Source organism: Pagrus major, chromosome 24 (genome assembly GCF_040436345.1).
Source record: "Pagrus major chromosome 24, Pma_NU_1.0".
NCBI lineage: Eukaryota > Metazoa > Chordata > Actinopteri > Spariformes > Sparidae > Pagrus > Pagrus major.
Genome location: NC_133238.1, coordinates 19,272,517 through 19,294,044, shown reverse-complemented (window position 1 = coordinate 19,294,044; position 21,528 = coordinate 19,272,517). Strand labels below are relative to the sequence as shown.

At 44.0% G+C, this 21,528-nt stretch overlaps 1 protein-coding gene across 1 annotated transcript in view; it reads left to right on the top strand.

The window, feature by feature from the left end:
- Positions 1-755: 755 nt before the first annotated feature.
- Positions 756-21,528, top strand: part of LOC140992067 (nck-associated protein 5-like) — a 154,948-nt gene continuing 134,175 nt past the window's right edge. Inside the window, exons 1-2 of the mRNA XM_073462303.1 lie at positions 756-971; positions 10,721-10,823. Coding sequence (XP_073318404.1) covers positions 841-971; positions 10,721-10,823 — 234 coding nt within the window. The 5' untranslated portion in view covers positions 756-840. The remainder of the gene's footprint in view (positions 972-10,720; positions 10,824-21,528) is intronic.

Genomic DNA, 21,528 nt, shown 5'->3' with positions numbered 1-21,528 from the left:
TCCAATGAAAAGCAGAGCGCTGGTGGCTCCCGGCCGGCATAAAAAGAAAGTCGACTTGGCAGTAAAGCCGAGAGTCATGTGCCTCCATTTAAATGAGAAGGCAAGAAAAGGGAAAAGAGACACAGTGTGAGAAGGGGAGGGAGAGGGAATACAGGCTGAGCTAAGAGGCCGGGGACGCTTGCCAAGCCGAGACACTTGAGGAATGCATCAGCAGCAGCGGCGGCAGCAGCTCTCGCAGTAATACCATTACAGTTAGTGCTATCTGAGTCAGGAAAACAGCTCAGCTAGTCTAGTCAGCAAGTCTAGTAGCCAGTGTAAACAGATGACAGGTACCAAAAGCAACTTTTTGCTCAGAGAATCCAACCATTTGAGTATTTTTTGTGTCCCTCCACGTGTCTGCAGATTGTTTGCGCTCGCACACAGCTGCATATCTGTGGTTTCCAGTGTTTGAGACGCATGTGATCGTTGTCTCGTCTTGTCAACGTTTGCGCAGCGAAGGCGCGAGGCATGTGCTGCGACTCCTCCGAGCCCTGGCAGTTAGTTAATAAACACAGGCCTGTCAACAGCTGCCGGTGATGTAATGTGGAACTTCTCCTCGCTCTCCTTATCCTCCCGCCCCACCCCGCCTCCCTAACTCCCTCCAACTCCACCAACACCACCACCCGTCTATTTACAAGCCTCACTGGGTGTTGCTGCAGACTTCCAGCACTGCCAGCACAGATAGTGTGTTTTTTAAAGAGCGCGTGTGTGTTTGTGAGTGGCTTCCCCCACCCCTCCACCCAAACACCACCACCCACCAGCAGCGGCCCTGCAACACTTCCAGGGGGAATTTACGACAGCATGTTTTCAGCTGCCATCAAAGGAAATTCCACATCATCAGGTTGTCTTCTCAACCAAAACACCCCTGAGAGTCTGGGAACTGCAGAGCTGGACACAGACCTGTTGAGTGGAGAGGATCCGGCCGGCGCAGAGTAAGTTTGGATTCCTGCTTTTGTTTATTGGGAGGCTGAACAGTCATAGTCTTGGTGCACAGCGTGATGAGAGACGAGGCAAACAATGCAAAATTGTGCAATATAGCAAGTGAAGGTTTTAGGTGTCACTTGTGCAAAACTTATACTATATACTATATATTTTTGTATCAAGTAAAGCAGCAAATTTTAATATAACACTGTTTCCCCAACCAGGCCTGTGGCTTCATACATTTTAGCTAGCCCAACTTTAGCCCAGGTATTCATGCAAGGCAAAGCCATATTTAACATTATTTCATAAACATTACAAAAAAGTTACTACTAAAATTTTGTTAGCCAACGTTACATGTAGCTAACTTGACACCCAAATGTAGCCTAACCAGCTAGTTGCAGAAAAGCTCAATTTCAAAACACAGACAAACAAAATAGTAGCTAAATTAATAGCTAACTTTCCTAAAAGATGTAGCCACTTATTTGAAGATAAGAAAAAAAATAAAGGCTACTTAGAGAAGGACTGTGAAAATGAGCTAAATTAATGTTGGCTAGCTGTCCTGAAGCTACTCTCACCCTTACAGATTTTGCTTGTTAGCTAGTAGCAGCAGAGCTCAATTTCAAAACTACAAAATGATCTGAAAAAAAGTAGCTATAATCATATTTGTTAGCTCACCTAATGGTCTGTTTTTAGATGATAACTTTCCTAGTTGTCCCCTCACATATTAGCTTTTAAGCTAGCTTAGCTTCGTTAAATCACAAGTAACAACTACAAAAACATCCTGAAAACACAATTTAAAAAGAAGCCAAAGTTAAGTAAGCTAGGTAACATGTTGTGTGATGTATGTAGCCCTTTAATGCTAGCTGATTAGCTTAACAAGACACTGTAATGCATGATTTCTAGATTAAAATGCTCATATGGAAAACCTCAAACTGATGAAACACCCTTAATTGTTGACTTTTCATGGGGGAAAAAAACAGACACACAGCAAAGACTTCATGTTTGGTTTTTAAAGCGCTGTTAACGATTAACTGGAAGCTGATATCTGCTGAACTTTTTCTGCTCTGGGTGAAGCACACGGGGGAAAAACATCCAGAGTGATAAACACACTGTTGTTTCTCAAGCTGTCAGCGGCCCGCTGATGAAACGCGTGTGTTGAGTTTTTGCAGCGAGTTGCCCACCACATGATGCTCACATACCGAAGGTGAGGTATGAGGCACTGCTGTGTATTTCGATACCGGCTGGAAAAAATTCCTCTGCCCTCTCTCGGCTTTGCTGCATCACCCTTTGGGCCTGCGGAGTATGTTTTTCTGGCTTTTCTAGCTGAAGCGCCATCATGAGAGAGTTCAGCAGGGAGTCACGCTGTCGGCGGAGAAGGTCCCTCGACAGGAAGCTCAGTTTTTTTTCCAGGATGTATATCAAAGTATCCGACGCATCTGGTGGGATATGCTGAAGGGAATTGCAGGGACTCCCCTCGTGAACAGGATGACGACATTGTACTCATTGGTTTTTTTTTTTTCCACTAGACCTCCAACCCTCCTCCCGCCCTTTTTTTTTTTTTTAACCCCCACATTAAATCGCCTGCTAAGCACTGCTGACTAAACAAGATTTAAAGCTGCTCAGGCGTGTTCTGGCAGAGTCTTTATCATTAAAAGTGTCTGAGAAACACATTTTCTTGTTAGCAGATTGTTTCCCTTTTGTCTTGTCTGACACGATTTCGCTTTCGGAAGTAATTTAGGTTGTTTGCGTAGCATAAACATCTGAGAACCAGTCTTTTCAGTCTTCCCTCTGAGCGCTGATTGGACGGTGCATCAGTCACGTTTTGACAGGCTTTGTTGAACAAGTAGGCTAAGTCAAATATTGATAATGTACTCTTCAAAGAGGCAGCATGACTGAGAGGGCCCCATGCACGTTTTTGTCAAATGTGAACTCTCAATGCAGAGAGCGTTTAGGAAGACAGAACTGGAGCATCTGCTGACAGCTTTGCGACTGTAAAAACATAATGAGGAGCTCCTTTTGTTCAGTACGGATTAAATAAACAAGAGCAAACCCTGCTCCTTCAGACATTTGGCAGAAACATGGTGGTTTTATTGTGACAGTAAGTCAACTTCCAGGAGTTTAAAGTCATTTATTCAGCGCAATTTTCAACATTTGCCTGTTTGATCCTCTAAAAATCAAGATTTTTTAATGTTCTCTGTTTTTCATTATGGTTAAAAGATGTTAATTTGGAGGGATGGGAAGTTGTGAGCGTCCTTTTCGGGACAGGATATAAATGAGATGTTATCTTGTCACAATGCTGTACTTATGGTTGGGTTAGGTTTAGGCACAAAAACCAGTTGGTTTGGGTTTGGAAAAGATCTTGTTTTGGCTTGAAAGACCTGGTTTTGTCACCACAATCATGGCTGGAGATTTCCCAACGTCTTCTTTAAAAAACAGCCAGTTTTGTCACCAGAAGAGTGGTTGAAGTTATCCCAATGTCTTGCTCAAAACAACCGGTTTTAACGCCACGAGAACAGCTGGAGACGTCCCAACGTCTCGTTAAAAACAACTGGTTTTGTCACCACAACAATGGCCGAAGACGTCCCAACGTCTTGTTATAAACAGACGGTTTTGTCAGCGCAAAGATCGCTGGAGACGTCCCGACTTCCTGTCAAAAATATCCAGTGTTTGTTTCTCATTAAAAATATCTCCTTTACAAATGTAGAAATGTCAATGCCGGTATGTCGACAGATACAAATTGAAATGTATCTGTGGTTTTGCAGAAACGTCAACTACCAACGTTTTATTCTGGGCAGTTGGAGCCCGATACCTGTTTCTCTAGACGCATTTGGAAACCAACCCTCAACAGCTGCACTCATTGAAGTTGTTTATTCAGCAATGGGTTGTATAAACACGGTGACATTGGAAACCTTCCCAATAAACTGGTTTAAATACCTGAAAGACACCCAAAGCCCCATGCAAGTATAGAGTACAGTGTTGATATGGATCCTCCCTTACTTGCAGCGTCAACATTAACTCTAAAGGGACTGTTAAATGACCTATTAGCCTTGACGCTACGCCTCTCCTTTTCACACCCATGTGATAAACACTTATGAGTTACACTTGTTATGATTACCAGCGTGGTTGAAACACTGATACGGCTGCACCCATCAGCACATACTGGAAACATTCAGTAAATTACAATTCTTTAAAAGCTTGATGATCGCTGTGCTGACAGTATAAAAACAACAACAGACCAGTGTGTAAAAATATGGCTCGTTGTTCAGACACAGTAATTCCACGTTGGGCCGTGCCAGGCTACAGTTGGTTCGTGCCAACTGTACCGGGGACGCATGCAGAGGCAGGACCAGACGGGCCCGGCCAGCAGAGGGACTCAAAACATCCGATCAGCGTCGACCATCTGTGCTGCTCGGATACAGATGGACCTCTCTCTCTCTCCACATCAGACACTTTTTGCATGCTTCAATTTTCTCCTCAATGAATGGAAAGTAATAGCAACCCCCCCCCAGAAAGACGTACCCTCCCACTTCCCCCCAGAGCGTATAGCAGGCGAATTAAAAGCGCGACTCAAACGTATAATCTTCCCCGGGTCGTTCATTCTTTCATTCAGAGAGAACTGGGCTCTGTACCGTGGGGGGATGCCTCTGCGCTGACCCCGTTTTTAGTCTCCCCCTCATTCAAGGCAGGCGCAGGGCATGGAGACAAAATGAATTGGTTCCTGGGGCAGAGGGGGTGCACCAATCAATGTCCAATCCCACCCCCCCACCCTCCTCCATCCACCATCCATTTTCAGGCCCTGGCACTTCCTGGCACTGCTCATTTTTTTTTGGGGGGGGGGCGGCGGGGGTATTGATCATAGAGGTCCGAGTCACTATTTGGCCAAGAGGCTTTTCTTTTCGGAGACCTCTGTTTTCAAAAGGTTTGTAATAGATGTGAGCGCTAATTGGAAACTCATGCAAAATGCACGCCTGGAATCCCCTGCTCTCAAGCCTCTTGGCGCACCCTCCTTCATTCTTTCCCTCCAGATGGCCATTTAAATATTTGCTTCCATGTTTTTTTTTCTCTCTGTCATCTATTGTATGGTTTCATTTCAACACGCTCTTAACTCCCAACTTGTCAAATATGGCAGCTCGGTCAGCGACCTTAAGCTTCGAGCTGCGATGCTATACCTTCCCCTCTAGCGTCGGTGTTGCATGTGAAGTAATATGAAATATCTGGGCAGACTTTCACAGTAAAGGCTCTGTGATCACGTTAGCAATAACATGTTACATCCAATTTCAACCATTTCAAAATAAAGCTTGCTGAGAAACACATTATTTACATATTATGACATATTATGACTTTTGGACTGTTGTCAATGTTGTCAACAAAAACTTGGTTTAGGTTCCAAAACTACTTGGTCACGTTTAGGAAAAGATCCTTTCTTGGATTAAAATAAGAAATAACATTCAGTCTCGTAACGTAGGCTAATTAAGGAAAGTTTCGTACTTTAACTTATGTAATATTACTTAAAAAAACAATTACTCTCGACTCTTGGTCACAAACAGGATGCAAACTCCTCTCTCCATAGGGAACGTCCTGTGACTGACACATCCAACCAACACAGATACGTCTCACTCTTTATACTGGACTGGTGGAGCACTGGAGGGTGGTATCTGCGGCGTCAAACTGACCAGGCTGACGTATTTGACATGTTGGGAGTGAGAACGGGCTGTTAATGTATAACCCATGACTGAATCAGCTCACAATGAGAACGCTAACGTAGGAAAAACTCTTTATTGCAAATTCCACAGCAATTATTCTTCAATGAAAGGTCTTGTTTCGTGAGAGGTCGCGCCACTTCACCCACTTAATATCTGCGTTTGAACTTTATCATGACAAAGATTTCTTACTTTGCACAGTGTGAAATGAGAGCATGTGTGGGTCGACTGTATCGGGTACAAAGGGCGGTATTGTCACTTGCTGTGAGTGTGTGGTCTCCGCAACACTTCCAAGTCAAAAGCCAGAGGGTGGAGCAACAGTGTGTTTCTCCAGCAGACCTTTACTGTATGTATGGGATTATTATCGGAGCCCTTTAAGATAAACGTGCCTGTAATAGGGTCGGTGATTGTAATAAGTGCACAGCTGCCTAATTCTCCTCAGCTTACAAAGGAACAGTATCAAATCTGAGCCATGACAATCCATATTCATGGACAATCTGGGCTTATTATCACCATTTATCCACGAGGCTCGCAGTCTGTTTTTCAGTGCAGCGATCTCTCAATGGGTTTAAGTGTTATCATTAAGCTGTTATCCCCTCACATTATCCCTGTTGTAGTTTGGGAGCTGTCTGGGGCTCTGCGACCTCAGCTGGGTCGTCCCTTGTTCCTGGAGCAGATGTTAAAAAAGAGAGTCCACCCCCCCTCCACCCCTCCACCCACACCAACCTCACACACACACACACAGACACACACTATCCCACCGCGCCTCCTCCCTTCACCCTGGCATCTAATTAGGCCTACAGCACAAAGACTCCCAGATGTCAGCGTCCTCCTGGCCTCCTTTGATTATATCCTTTCCACCCCACTGGCTGGCTCGCCGACTGGCTGGATGGCCGGCTGGGGGCCGTGTGGACTATAGGCGTCGACGCGTGTCACTCTGCCTGCGTAGGTCAACACCGAAGCGGTTTAACATATCAGTAATTGCTTTTGGTGTAAATCACTGGGAATCCAGAGGGAGGGAGGGAGGGAGGGAGGACAGTCCTGGATGGGCTGCAGTTGCAGGACGGCGGTTGGACGGTCGTAAACTGAGACAAAGGAGCGTTTAAAATTGTCGGATCTTTTGAAAAAATGCTGTTGCAACATAGCATTTGTCATGGCCAGCAGTCACTAAGTGTTTCATTTCCTTTAAAATCAAGCGGCCGAGAAACATGAACGACGTGCGGACAGTCAACAAGTTTGTCTGCTGAGGGAAAATTGGCCGCGGCGCTGCTTTTTTTTTTGTTTTTTTTTACAGACATCAGCTTTTCGACAGCCACTCAGACTTCCACGCTTCTACGAACGCCGGTTCTTGCCCAGTGAATGCTTAGCGGATGAGATGTTGCTCACCAGTTCTGTAAAACACATCGCGTGGCCTCAGAAGAAATGTCTCAAGTTCCAGCAGAACCTCAAAATTTAGACTCGGGAGAAAATACAGTGAAAATAAAAAAACACAAACCGCTCTTTGAGTCCAGACAAACCAAAGCAATGGCAGCGCGGCCTTCAAGACGATCGACATGTTCATAAGTCCCGTCTGAGAAGACCACATGAGCATCTTGATCTGTTCATTCAGTCGAGACAGAGCTTCGACCTTAGAAGCCTCCAAACCGCCAAAACTTTGAGCGAATGCAGTTTATTACAGTGGATTTGCGGTCGAATAGCTGATTTACTGGCAGGGGCTCGCCAAATTCAACTTGGGTGACCTTTGACCTGAGATTTTGCACTGTTGTTCCAGCATGCCGTTTTGACAGTGCTGCCCATTGAGGGGACGGAGAGACAGATGGTTTTATAGCCGATAAGCTGTACTGCATGATTAATCGATTAGCTGTCAACTATTAAATTAACCGTTGATTGATCATTTTGAGTCATTATTTGGTGATGTTTTCTGGTTTATTTAGTCCTTTTTGACAATAACCTGAACAATAAAGTTAATTAATTATCATACAACATAAGAGTCGGTCTTAAAAACATTTAACATAATCAATTAATGGGCACATTTTTCAACCTAATTTAAAAGTTTAACAGCATCGAATTTATTATATTTTGCTTAATTTTGCCCCAAAACTATCAAACAATATAATTTTACAGAGTTTATCCAGTTGTGTGATGCTCCTTTAACTTCTCAGCTGGATGCATTGACTGCTTTCGTGCGACTGACTGAGCATCATTTGGTTTGTTTGACATCCGAACAGGTCGACTTTTCTTGTGTTTACCGTCGGCCTTTATCTCGAATGCCCCTGATATCTGCCTTCTAATGTGTTTGCTTAATCTTTATCACTTCCGATCCATCCACTACCTCATCCCTCGCACTTTCTATACCCTGAGGAAAATGGTGTCGGTGTTTTTCTATGTCTGGTCCGGGCAATCAGGCGCAATGCTATAATCCATTTTAATCATTTACTCTCAATTTCCTATAACTCCCTCGTATCTTTGTATCCAAGGGGAAGCCGTGGGCTTCGCTTCCTCTCCTAATCTCCAGCGGAAAGGGACCAAAAGCTGAAATGTAATCTAAACATAGACCGGAGTATTTCATCTGATGCAAGACACTTGCACAATCAGTCATTACAAAGCCAGAATGAAGAGACAGGCAGGACTCTGATGTTTTCTGTGTCATTAAAGACAGTAGCGTTTCACATCCTGTTCACTGATTAAGCAACTTCCTCATGCGCTAGATAACCCGAGGGGGTTCAGAAAATGGGGCAGAAGGAGACAGTGTCACGTTAGGAAACACAACATCGGCTCTGGGTGAAAACGTAGCGGCAGTCTGACGTTTGAGGCTTCACGTCAATATGTTTGGACTTAGCAGATTGGCAGTGGATGGAACGTGTCATGCTGATGTGTGGGGATGTTTGACGAGTGCAGTCACGCTGCTGAAGCTTCAGACAGGGTGTAACGGATACAGCCTGCAGCAGATGCATGAGGCGGGGGGGGCTCTGGGACCCTGTTTGGGCAACATGGTTGCATAAGTAGGTTTGTGAGGCAAGTGACCTGAAAAAAGCCTTATTCTGAAATCAGCTCATAGTGCCACTTAGCAGATTTTATACTGAAGGTGTCACAGGATGGTTTTCTGACAGGCCATTTTCATACCGCATAGTGTTTACTGTAAAAATACAACTAGATAATCCCAATATAATACGTTTTTCATGTAAAGGCTCACCATCGTGGCCTCTTTTAGGCGAGGTTGGACAAAAAACGTGGCAATAGTGTCATTTTTTAACCACAATATGCACGAGTAAGATGACAACCAGTGTTGTATGGAGGAACCAAACTGCCAAAATCAAAAATAAATAAAGAAATACAGTGATAAAGAAATAAATAAAAGGCTCAATATATAAACTTAAACATATTGGGCACTGATAAATTTAAAGAATGTCACATAAATTGATATTTACTTTTTGATTTTGGCAGTTTCAGTCCTCCATACATTGTATTATATTTATTGCTTTTATATTGGTTGTTATCAGGGCATCACTGTTAAAGAGAGCTTGCAATAAATGGCATCAATAAAACTAATGAATGAAAAAATAAATGAATATCTGCTTTAATTGGCCTCTGTATTTATTTACCTTTGTATTATTTTAACTATTAATTTACTCTCACATTTAAATTGTCATATTGTTTAGTAATTTGTTTATCCTTATTTCTATCGCATTTAATCGAAAGGTAATTTATTTGTTGAGCTGTTTATTTATTTAATTTTGATTTTGCCAGTTTCAGTCTTCCGTATGTTGGGTTACGTCACCAGCAACACATGAGTTGAACTTTTTAAAATACTAATGTAATTACCATTACTTTGATCCAAACCATAGAAAAATAGAATGGCACTTGTTAGAGTGCATACCTCCGCCAACGCACCAACAGTCCCCCTTTAATTCAATCAATCAGAATTCCTTTATTAGTCCCGCAAATGGGGAAATTTGTGCAGATTTAAGCATATCAATATCAATATCAAATAAAACATATTAAAATCTGTTAAATCTGGATTTGTATTTGGATCTGGATTATTGATACCAGCTGTCTAAATATATCTGAGTTTTTTCATCAACATCAGGAACAAGTTATTCCCTGAGAAATTAACTAAAACGTCAGAAAACACTCAAAAACATCAGGAAAAATGAGAAGAAATTCCTCGATCCGTGCCAAACCAACCATCCAACCAGTAAACAGACGCAGGTGAAAACATAACCTCCTTGGCGAAGTTAACAAAAATCACCGAAAGTCAACCCAAATATGGACAAACCCACTTTCCTCTGCTAGATTTCTTTAAATATAAATGTTTGACGGTCATGTTTAGTAAATCAAATCAAGACGTGTTTGTTTAGTTTGTCCTGCTCTAATTTGCTCGGTTTACAAGGTGTGCTTTCCCGTGGGTCTGCGGGAGTCCTCTCTCTGAGTTACATAAGACACATCCAGGATTTATCCACGTTGTGTTGCAACAGACAGCGTCTCTGACCCTGAGGCGTCCATCAGCCGACCTTTGACCCCTGTCCTCACCAATGAGGAAGTGCTGCGCTCACTCGCTGCCTCAGAGCAGTGATTGTAAAGCCCGGGGCTCTTTGTAAAGGAGTAGTATGCGTGAAGTGAAGTGTTTATCTTCTGCTGTGGCCTCAGTCAGGCCAGGTCGGACTGGTTCCCAGCACTGTTTGGAGAGGCATAGAAAAACAAAAAGGGGGCTCAAGCTTTGGGGTTCGGGGTTGGGTCGGAGGGTGGGTAAGATCTCTGTGATCCCAGAGAGTCGTGACAGGCCCGAGGAGGGAAGGTCCACACTTCCGCTTTTGTTCTGATTTCAAGAGGAAGGAGAACAGAAACAGAAAAAGATGGCAGAGAAAGAAAAGTAGAGTAGTGACGAGAGAGGAAGACGACTGCTGCCTCTGCGTCTCTTGACTTGGACTCTGATCTCCTATAAAAAGGTGAAAGCCCTTCCTGAGCGGAAACCTGACCTACCGGACATGAGGTGTTCCCTTGTTGACTTTCTCCCCTCTCCCTCTTGTCCTTCCACTCCTCCCCCTTCCCCTCCCCTCCAGGGCTTCCCAGGTGTGTGAATCGCCGCCGGGCAGTGGGAGCATGAGCAGACACCTGGAGCGGAGGGAGCGCTTAAAGAGATTGTCTCTTGACAGCGTACTACCGGTAAGTCAATCCCCAACACACGGTCTGCTAGATCGGTCACTTTGTCAGGAAACAAGCTGCGGTATGTCTCGAGGATCTATTGCTGCACTTGTTTGGGATTCAAGTCTTCCAGTTTGTTGTCAACGTTGGCCACCACCGTGCTACTGACACAACCACACATCTCCAGAGGAAGTTGTTCATTTGTGTTGTTTTTTGCTAATGAGGTTGTCTTTGGGAGCGCGAGGCTTCCCACGGAGCATTTGTTGGCGACTCAGTTTGAGGTCTTTTGTCTCTTTTTATTCAAAGTGGCTAACGCTGCCAATGCTAACTGTCCTCTCTTGTGTTTTTGTTTATTCCATCTGCCGGGAATGGAGAAAACGTGCTTCGCTTCCTGTGTGTGTGTTCAGAAAGGAAAAGATCCACTCGAGCAGAAAGACAATTCAGAAGCAGTCATCGGTTAATAAGAATGCAACAGAGATTCGAGCGTTAAAGGAACAGTCCACTCAAAAAATGATTATCAGTATGTGCTAAGCCTCATGAAGATGTAAATGGACTCCATACAACTCGTTTGGTGCGATCCAAGTCTCCGGACACATACCTAAACGACTGAATAGATCGCTTCTCAGCCGAAACGACGTGCATATATGTCCCCTAAATAACTTACGTTGCATTATGTACATGAAAGAACTCATTGTTAGCTTCTGGTTGTGGACTGGACACAAAACAGCTCTCCTGAATGAAAGTCCTGTGCCTGTTTTAAGCCGATCGTCCATCTCTGACCTCGTCCCTCAACAGACTTTTCACTTCCATCCTTTGCATAATTAAGACAGCCACTGCAGGTTGCTGCCCGACATCAATCATAAATATGGGTCGTAATAAGCTGCTTTCATTCCAACCTAAGATTTGATATATTTACGCCCGCTGACATGAGGACGTAAGTAACGTCTTTTCAAATCAAATTTGCGATCTTGGGGCTTCCGGAGACTTGGATTATGCCGGATGAGCTGTATGGAGCCATTTTATGTTTTGTTTTTTGGTTATTTGTCGACATCAGTTGTTTATGAGAACGCTGCAACCTTGTTTTGCTGCGTGGCTCCAGAAAGGCTTTGCTGACCATGACACACCCCAGCTGACTTTCCATTAACATAAGGGTGAGAACTTTAACTTTTAGACGTACTGCTCCTTTAACCCTGAAGTTTAAACACCCACACACACATCCACGTGTCAAGCAGCAGGGAGAATAAACAGCCTCCCGTGACTGTTTGTCAAAGCCGCCGCTTTGACTGACAGGCGTTATCTCTACGCCCGGGCCGCTCTTTGCGAATCACAGGAGTGGAAACTTGTTTTTTGGGCTCAGGGTTAACTGAAGGTGAATCTGCTGGCAAAGTGCCTCTCTGGAATGTCAAGTGCAGTCATATAGCGGCCGTGTGTTGTGTCTGAGAGTCGGAGAGTGAAGAAGCCTCTCAATTCCCCCTCAGTGCGTACGGCGCAGGAAATAATGAATCAAGAGGCTTAAAATAGCATTTTAATGTCGGAAATGTCTCTCGGTGTCGCTAATTAGAGGGGGTATTTCTTCAAAGGGACAAAAATACCCTTAAACACTCCTAAAGCATTAAGTGATATACAGTTAAAAGCTGCCTTTCCGGGGTAATTTTGTTATTTACAGTGGTTTGTTGATGACTGTGAGGCTTTAATGAAGCCGACACACTTTATTGACTTGACCTTGCTGACTTTATGGCTTGCTGCTGACCTGTCTTAACCCACTGCTGACATGTAGGAAAGAGCGCTTAAAGGGAAAGACCCGTGCTGACCCAGGTGAACTGATCTGATCCTTACATAGTTCCTGTTAGGGCTGAAACGAACCATTATTTTCATTATGAAATAATCTTTTAGTCTGTAAAATGACAGAAAAATGGGAAAAATGCTCAAAGTGATGTCTTCATATTGCTGCTTTTGTCCAATAAACAGTCCAAAAACCAGATTTACCAGCATAGATGACAAAGACAGGCAGAAAAGGTGCTTAAAGGTGCAATATGTAAAGTTAAAGTCTTCCATTTCGTAAATAATATAAAGGACAAAATTAATACTATATATATATATATATATATATATATATATATATATATATATATGTATATATATATATATATATATATATATATATATATATATATATATATATATATTCCTGCCAAAGTTACCTGGTACCTGTGTGTCTAACCAAGCGACCCACTGGATAAGCGCCTATCTCGGTAGACAAGTCAGTCAAACAGCCAGCATATGCCGTCTAATGTCTAACATAGACACAGATAATAACATCTTCAATCCACAGGACATTAAAAATGGATCAACCAGTCTATGAAAAACCTTGATGTTCATTTTCACTTTGATTTTGGACTCAAACCCCAAAGTCTGTCAATCATTCTTTAAACTGCAACATGAGAGTGAATCCAGAAGGATCGTGTTGTTGAGACGAGCTCAATTTATAATTCATCCGCAGCTTTGTGAATGTGTAACTTCCAGCGATTACACAGCGACGTGCTTCGTGCCGCTTCTTATCCAAAGGCTGATTCATAAAGGAACATTATATCACTATCATTAATAGTTATTGGTAGCTGTGAGATTTACTGCCGCTTTAATTGCTCTAATTGGATACACGGCGGCCTGATTTACTGTGCGACTGGAAGTAGGTCATATTTGCGATATGGCTTTATGATTCAGCATGCTCACATTTGTCCGCTCGACTATCCATGCATGCATTTCCCCCTTATTTTTCCTTTTCTCGTCTCTTGTGCACTCATTTGACTTTCTCCTTCTTATCTTCTCTCTCGCTCACACTCTCACTCGTCTTACTTTATCTTTTTTTCCTCTCGCCGTCCACGCTCTTTCCTCCCTTAATGATTTATTCTCACTCGGGGGCAGCGGGAGCATAAGGGTGCTGGGCTGCTTTAATAGTGGGACATGAGGAAGCCCCGAGCATTTTTGGGAAAGGTCCAGCGTAGATCTGGTGGCACCGTCTAGATTTGAGTCTGTGGCAAGTGCAAGCTGCTTTCGGTTGGTGTTAGCAGCAGCAAGTTTGTTCCCCCTGTTTGATGCGAGTTCGATGATCATGTGCACGTGTGTTTCTTTGGTTAGTTAAGGCCGGAAATATCGCTTTCATGATTGCACACCATCAAAGACATTCAAGATGCAAAAAAGCTGTTTTTTGTGCTGAGTCGGTGACCCAGACATCTTCATCTGAGCCATCGTGGATGTGATATTATCTCGTCATTCACAACTGGACCGCAACCAATGATTACTTTCATCGTCGATTAATCCGTCAACCATTGTTTGGTCCATACAACGTCAGAAAATGGTGAAAAATGTCGATCAGTGTTTCCCAAAGCCCGACATGACGTCCTTAAAAACATCTTGTTTTTGCCAAAACCCAAAGATATTCAGTTTGCTGTCATAGAGGAGGAAAGAAACCAGAAAATAATCACATTTAAGAAGCCGGAATCAGAGAATTATATGTAAAAAAAATGACTCAAAGTGGTCGATTATAACCCTAAAATAGTGGGCAATTAATTTAATAGGCATGACAATGACTTCATTTTAAAGGCCATTGAGTTTAAACTCAAACTCGGGTCTTTATCCTTCCAGCGCTGATGAGGGACATCATGTCTCAGGCCCTCGTGGCCCTGCCGGCCCTGGCACAGATAAACCTACTAAGTCCTGTAAACACTCCTTTTCCTGGGAGGATATGAGCCTCCGATACATTTATTTTTTCAGGCATCTGAGAAAACACAAGAGGCGGGTTTGTCCGACATTCCGTCAGACGACAGGCATGAGCTCCCTCCGTGTCACCTGCGAGCTCGCTTTTTCGTCCAGCTCGTCCGTTTCACTTTACGTAACGTGGCGTGCGACCTGGACGGATGACCCCCGGTGTGTGACGCAGCGGTTTTTCAGCCAGAGTGCTGCTCACTCAGCTCTGTCACAAGGTCGTCATCCAGCGAACAGTTGGCCTTGTTTTGTTGCTTTCACACATTTCAGGCATTCCATGTGTCTCATGGGCTGTTAGGATGATGAACAAGAGGGGAGATTTTCCACCGGGGGACGCCCCTGACAGATTTTCAGCTCACACTGGCGCTCAGACATGGAGACAAAATACCATATGTCAGGCGAGGAGCAGGTAAAATATTTATGTCTGCTCCTTCTTTGGATGGATTACATGGCCTGGCTTCATACAAAGCTCCTATCAATCGTCTATGGGTAATTTGGTGAACATGAGGCTTGAATGTCAGTCAGGAGGACCACGGCCTCACACATGCATAATGCATCGAGCCGGCATATGTTTCCTCGATGCATGCAGGCGAGGTTTAAGGGAATTTTTCCCGGGTGTGTTTGCTCCAAAAGCTGCTCAGAGCTGCAGGCTTCCTTCAGACAAGTCATTGACTGCAAGTCGTTAATGAAACGCACCCTTACTCAACGTCATCAGGATCCTATTGACAGGACACAGGTTGGGTTGGGAGCATCTAATCTAGATCAGGTTATGCAGCTCAGGGATGGCCCAGAGTAGCAGCAGTAACAGCGAGTAACTGGGGCACCATTTGCATTACATAACCGCCCGTGTTGCTGGGTTGATTCTGTGCCTCTATTTATTTTTATCATTTGATGCCCGCCTGCGGATGAGGCTCTCTTCGTCATGCAGGGACGCGCACGGTGAGCCCGATGGCCGTGGACGGTCTGTGAGCTGTTGCTAGCTGCTGCCAGCCAGCTTTAACTAGGTCATGGCAGAAGCTCCGTCAGGGGTCTATCCTATACAGTAAGAGGCCATCACAGGGGTTTAAACACCGATGGTTTACGAGTGAAGAAACCGATGGCACCGACGCATCATCTGTGGTGCCAGAGAACCAGAACGTTTCTTTCATTCGGCTGCCAGTGCTCGAGTGGGCAAGTGTGGAAAATAATGCTCGTTTGAAATCTGTAGTATGGGTTTGTGTCAGCTATTAGGGTCAGGACAGTCCAATTTTGGGCAATGTGGTGGAACCAACTGCCAACCTCGTCAGTGTCTTGAGCTTTTTCCGGGGCATCTCTGGTTTTTGGAAGTAAAAAGTCCCATTTATTTCCTCCATAACAATGTTGAATGACTTGCAGATGGAGCGCACTGATGGTTGATTCATCAGTACAAACGATGAACAACTGTGTTAGCAAATATCTGGTTCTTTGACAAGTACAAGCTTGTGCAGAGAAATGTAAGGTGAGGGGTCAACTACAACTCCCAGGGTGCATTTCGGTAAGAAACATCAACCAACATAGTGTCTGAAAACAAGAGATTACACTGTGGAGAAAACTTATCATACAGTTCATATCATGAATAAATTCACTTGTGCATTCTTGTTCAGTTGTGGAGGAATTCAGCAACTTCTTCCCAGGTGCCGAGGCTCATGGGTTTTGTAGTATTTAGAGCCATCCACCATGTCAAACTGAGAGAAAACACATGATGACCTATGAGGGTTATTACACATCAACAAATTTGTCTCGTTAAGCACCTGTAAGCTTCAAACTACGACCCTCTACCTACCTCTCTAACGTCAGTTTTGCACGTTAAGGCCTCCATTGTCAACACTTTAAACGCAACGTCTGGTTAGACTTCAAAATAAAGGCTCCGGGGTCAAGTACGTGATATACAATGTACGGTTAGACTTTCAAAATAAAGGTCGGTTAGGTTCAGACGCTGAAACTACTTGATCAGAGTTTGGGTTAACGTATCAGTTATGTCACTCACGTACAATATCTTCCTTATGTTATATAAATTACTAAATAATCACTCTTGACTCTTGGTCACAAACAGTATGAGAAGCTCGGCCTCTGGAGGGAAAGTCCTGCGAATGACCCATCCAACCAGCCCCCGACTGACTTTTCTTGATCATTATGGGAGTGAGAGGCAGGAGAGTCCTGTGTTGCTACGCTGAGTAACAATGAGGACCTATTCCACAGAAATGTGAGTTCAGACTTCAGAGAAACACTTCCAAAACCCGAGGCGCCTGAGTTACTGACTGAATTTCTTTTTAAAACCATGTAGGGCAATAATCACCAGCTATCAGTGAACACACTATTGACAAATACAAACAATGTATACATACTCATCATGTAAGCACCATCTCCTGCTGTGCGTTTTTAATTTGACATTTGGCTCGGAGGTTTATTCGTCGGTGCGTATCTCTCGAAGCTGTTTCAGTCGTATCTTTAGGTGAAAGCACCCCGCCTCCATCACAGTCATGATTGGCGTGGTTCAGCAGCACCTATGTGCACCCTGCCTCGGTGTCAGATTGTGTTTTTTTGGAAAGTTATAAAGTTTGGTGCAACACAGACGCCCCTTCTCCAACCTGAGATTAAAATCCTTCTTAAATTTGCTAAACAGTACGTCTGTAGTAGTGTGTAATCATCTAAAGACACTTCAGCGCTTGCATCAACATTCAGACTTGGTGATTGCTGGTTGGAGTGGACATGATGAGTGTCCTGTCATGTCCTCAGACCAAGCTGGATGCTCATCGTTGCCAAAAACTCTTTACATTTGTCTCCTTAGCTTCGTCTTTGTCTCGTTTCCCATCGAACAAAAGAGCCTCGTGTGCGTCTATCTTAAGACGTGGCTCCTCAACCCTTGAAGTAATACTCACCAACCCGAGGATGCCCTTTGTTTTGTCTTCCACACCCTTTTCCCTGCCAATGTGTATAAAGTGTGCAGCCGTGCAATCATGCTCAGAGATAATTGATAACAAAAGGCCAAATTGAAACCACTCTGCAGGGGAGGGTTAATAATCAAGTGCTCCACATCACTGATTAAACGCTTGCTGCATAGTTGTGAGTTGTATTGAATAAACAGCATGTGGCAGTGCTTTCCTGTTTATCTCCAAAGTATTTGGGTTTAGCTAAATCCCCCTGGCTTTTGTCAAGCCTCCTCCTCGTATAAAGTCTTTTTTACGTGCTGATCTGCTGCCATGCTGTTATATCAGGCTGCAACTTGTTTCACTGGCCCAACAAGACAATAAAATTGTCCCGGGAACAAGCTCCAAAACAGACAAATTAGTTTGGTTTATGCTAAATTTAAGTGCAAATGAATTAGATGGCAAGCCAGCCTGGAGTCCACTTGGCAGGACTGGATTTCCTCCTTCTTCTTCTTCATCTTCTTCTTCTTCTTCTTCCCCTCACAGCTCATTACAGCTGGTTGACACAATGCAGAATGGAGACATAAAACTAAGCAGGGGAGCGAGCTCTGGAGCTGGATGGGAAGAAAATGCTCAGTCTAATCTGATTGGCTCCCACATCGTCAGGCAGACAAACGGAGAGGTTTGATATTATTACTGAGCAGCTCAAACTAATTGAGTGTAATTATACAGTAGAAATCCGCCGACAATGCCGTCCTCAGTGTGGGCCCGGTTCTCACGCCATGCGCATTACAGGACGCCAAGCTCGGGGGACGAGCGCTCGCTCGGCGCTGTCTCAGTGTGTCAGCTTGATTCTTGAGTAACTGGTGTAAAGTGTGGTTCTGAGGCTGAGGCTGATTGGACAATTTGGGTGGGAGCCAGTCGCACAAAAAGATTTACTCCTTCTCTCTGAGCACTCGGTCTCTCTCTCTTCATCTCCGGCGTTTAAATCAAGTTTCACGGCGGGGGTGTACCAGCCTCCGGACGGGTCTCTGACGGCTCCCTCGGTGCGCAGGTGACATACCACGCATACCTGGGCTCACCGCGTGGGTAGCCACGGGGCCGCGGGCTGTGGGAACCCAGCAAACTCTGGGACACTTTGAGAGGCAGAGGAGGTGGCGTTTTTTTTTCTCCCCCCTCCTCTTGTCTCATGGGAACCTCTCTCATGAGCACGATTACAACCTTGGCTTTTCCCTAGACTCCAGTCTGAAACCCAACGGCTTCCCCCGCATCCAACCACACGCTGTGGATAAGACTAAGCGGCCTCCATCCGCTTGTAAAAACTGGTTTAATAATTGTTCAGGCTGTTTTGATACGAGCCACTCGTCTGTTTTTCCAACCTCCACGTAATGAGAGTTGGCAGTCTCCTGTTAATACCTTGCCTGTGTTTTTATTGGGGCAATTATATCATATTTTATGGAGCCCGGCATCATGTGTAGTGAAGTTTAATGCCTCTTTGGCGGAGAAATGGTGGAGTAAGGTAGTTTAATGGCATTTAACCCCAACTCTAACCCTGACCCTGACCAACCCCAACCCAAACCCCAACTACAACCTTCACACTAACCCTGACCTTATCCTCCAACCCAAACTAACCCTAACCCTTACTCAACCTAACCTTAACTCACCCTTACCCTAGCTAACCCAAACCCAAACCCTACGCAGAGATCTGAGCTGAGTTTTGAGCTTTATTTCAGGTGAGTAAATCAAAAAGACCACCATATTTTTGCTCTGGGTGATGATGAGCCAAGCTTTTTCCAACTGACCTGCTTATTCTCAGCTGAGCATGTGAACCATCCTCCCTGCCTGCCAATGACATACTGATGTGTGCTAATGTGTGCTGAAAATCCCTGACCCATGTCACAAGTTGCGTGTACGTTGCAAGCCTCAGCAATGATCCTTGGTAAAGCATCACATTCGCCTGCTGAACATAGGTTCATGTCCCGTTATCTTCAGTGACTCAGGGTTTATCGCCTACCGCTCAATCAAAGACACGTTAATAATCAGTCGGCAAATAACAGAGGAAGCTTTTGGACCTGCTCCAAACTGATTGAGGAGGCCTTTTACTTTGCCCAGGGCCTTGTGCCAGCTCGCATAATTGGACGTCCATTTTCCCCTCGTCCATTGAGACTGTCCTTTGTGCCCCTTTGAGTCGAGGGGCCATTTTTGGACTCCCTTTCCTCCAATCATAACGGAGATCAAAGTTGAAACCGAGGCCGCGTGCGGTCAGAGTCACATGCGTTGTTCCCCAAACATTCGCAGCTTTAGCACCAATAGAGATTCAGCCTGTGGTTTTCTCTCATAAGAGCCCAGCACCAGAGACACAGAGGCCTTTTGAGAGGCCTGAAGTCTGCAGGGACAAAGAGAAGACAGTCCTCTTTATCTGACAGTGTTATCACCAGACAGGATCAAACACTTGGAAACACTCCTGCGTCCTCAGATTTGCTCAAGTGGAGGGTTATCTTGATAAGAGACTCACACTGTCATGGAGTCAATTTGTCATTGTGGTTGAGCTTTGAGATTAATGGTGTTTATATATACACCTAGAAATAAGGCTTTAATTGTGATCAGATGTTCCCTGAAGAATACATCCCTAAAAGTGGCAAACATTCATTTCTTGGTATCAAACACGTTTTCTAGAAGTTTTTTTCAGGCCAAGTCTCCTTCGGGCTGTCGATCAGGTGTTTGTTAACGTCAGAGTTGTTGTTGGAGCATCTGTGGCCTTAAATGTTGGTATTAGTCGGTGGCTTTTTGGCAGGTCGGTGAGAGAAATAACTCTGATTGGCTGTTGAGCTAAGCAAAAGCACAGGTGAGAAGAGAAATGGCATCTCCATCCAAAATTAGGGCAAATTGTAACAGAATTTCCATAAAATTGGTAATAAAAATGCAAATTAATGTTAATTTCCACTTTCTTCAAATGCACAAATTCAAAATGCGCATAAAAACAGAGGAAAAGATGCAGAAAATCCAATTAACCAGTCGCGACAGATAAATTATTAATAAATAATTTGTTTAACAAAAAAAGAAAAGGAAGAGTAGATCTAATATTTAGGTTTTAAATGTGGAACCCCTTCAAAGAAATCTTTTTTGGAGTGGCAGTAACACACTGATAAGACAACCAGACAATGCTGGATATCCATTTCCCCCAAGCAACCAAAATCTGTCCATAAAGCCAGAGGCCTTTTGATACATCTGCCAAGGAGGTTATGTTTTCACCCATGTCTGCTTGTTGGTTTGTGACCAGGATTACACAAAAACTACTGTAAGGATTTCCATGAAACTTGGATGGAGGATGGGTCTCAACCCAGAATAGACCCCATTAACTTTTGGTGTGGATCCAGGAATTTCTTTTCTCATTTCTTGAACATTGCGACATTTGGAGTACTTATGTGGCTGGTATCTACAAGTGAGTACCAGTCCTATTCTAGTTTTCCCTGCAGTCTGATTTCAGCTCTTCTGGTCAGCTCATTATCTGACATTTGAGTTTGAGTTTACAATGACAAGTCCTTACATCAAGACGGTTGTCGTTTGCCACCACTGCGCAATGTAAAATATAATTAACGTTAACGTTGCCTTGGTTTTTATAATGTGGTCATAAATTATTAAAACCGCACAACAAAAAAATGGAAATGATCTTGCGGCACCATTGGCACATTTTCAAGCCATGTCAGACTTTTGGAAGTTTGACTTTTTACAATACCACGTAGTGAAAATGGTTGAGCTCATGTTTGCTACTTTCTGGCTCGGGAACATGCTGCCCAAGAGCTGTTTAAGAGGTCTAAGCCTCATTTCTCATGAACAACTAATCCTACATATTACATTTATGGAAGCGCGTATTATTTTTTATTAGCACGGTATCTACAGGGGTAGTTGAGGGATGCATGAACAAATTTACATGCGTATTTAAGAAAACAGAGTGTGATTGATGTGTGTGGATTTTAGTTAACTGACTAAGGTGAGCTGGCGAATGTGCAAGGAAAACAAACACTCGTCTTCCACTGAACAGATGTGCAAAACAGTATTATTTTTGGGGATCACTGTGT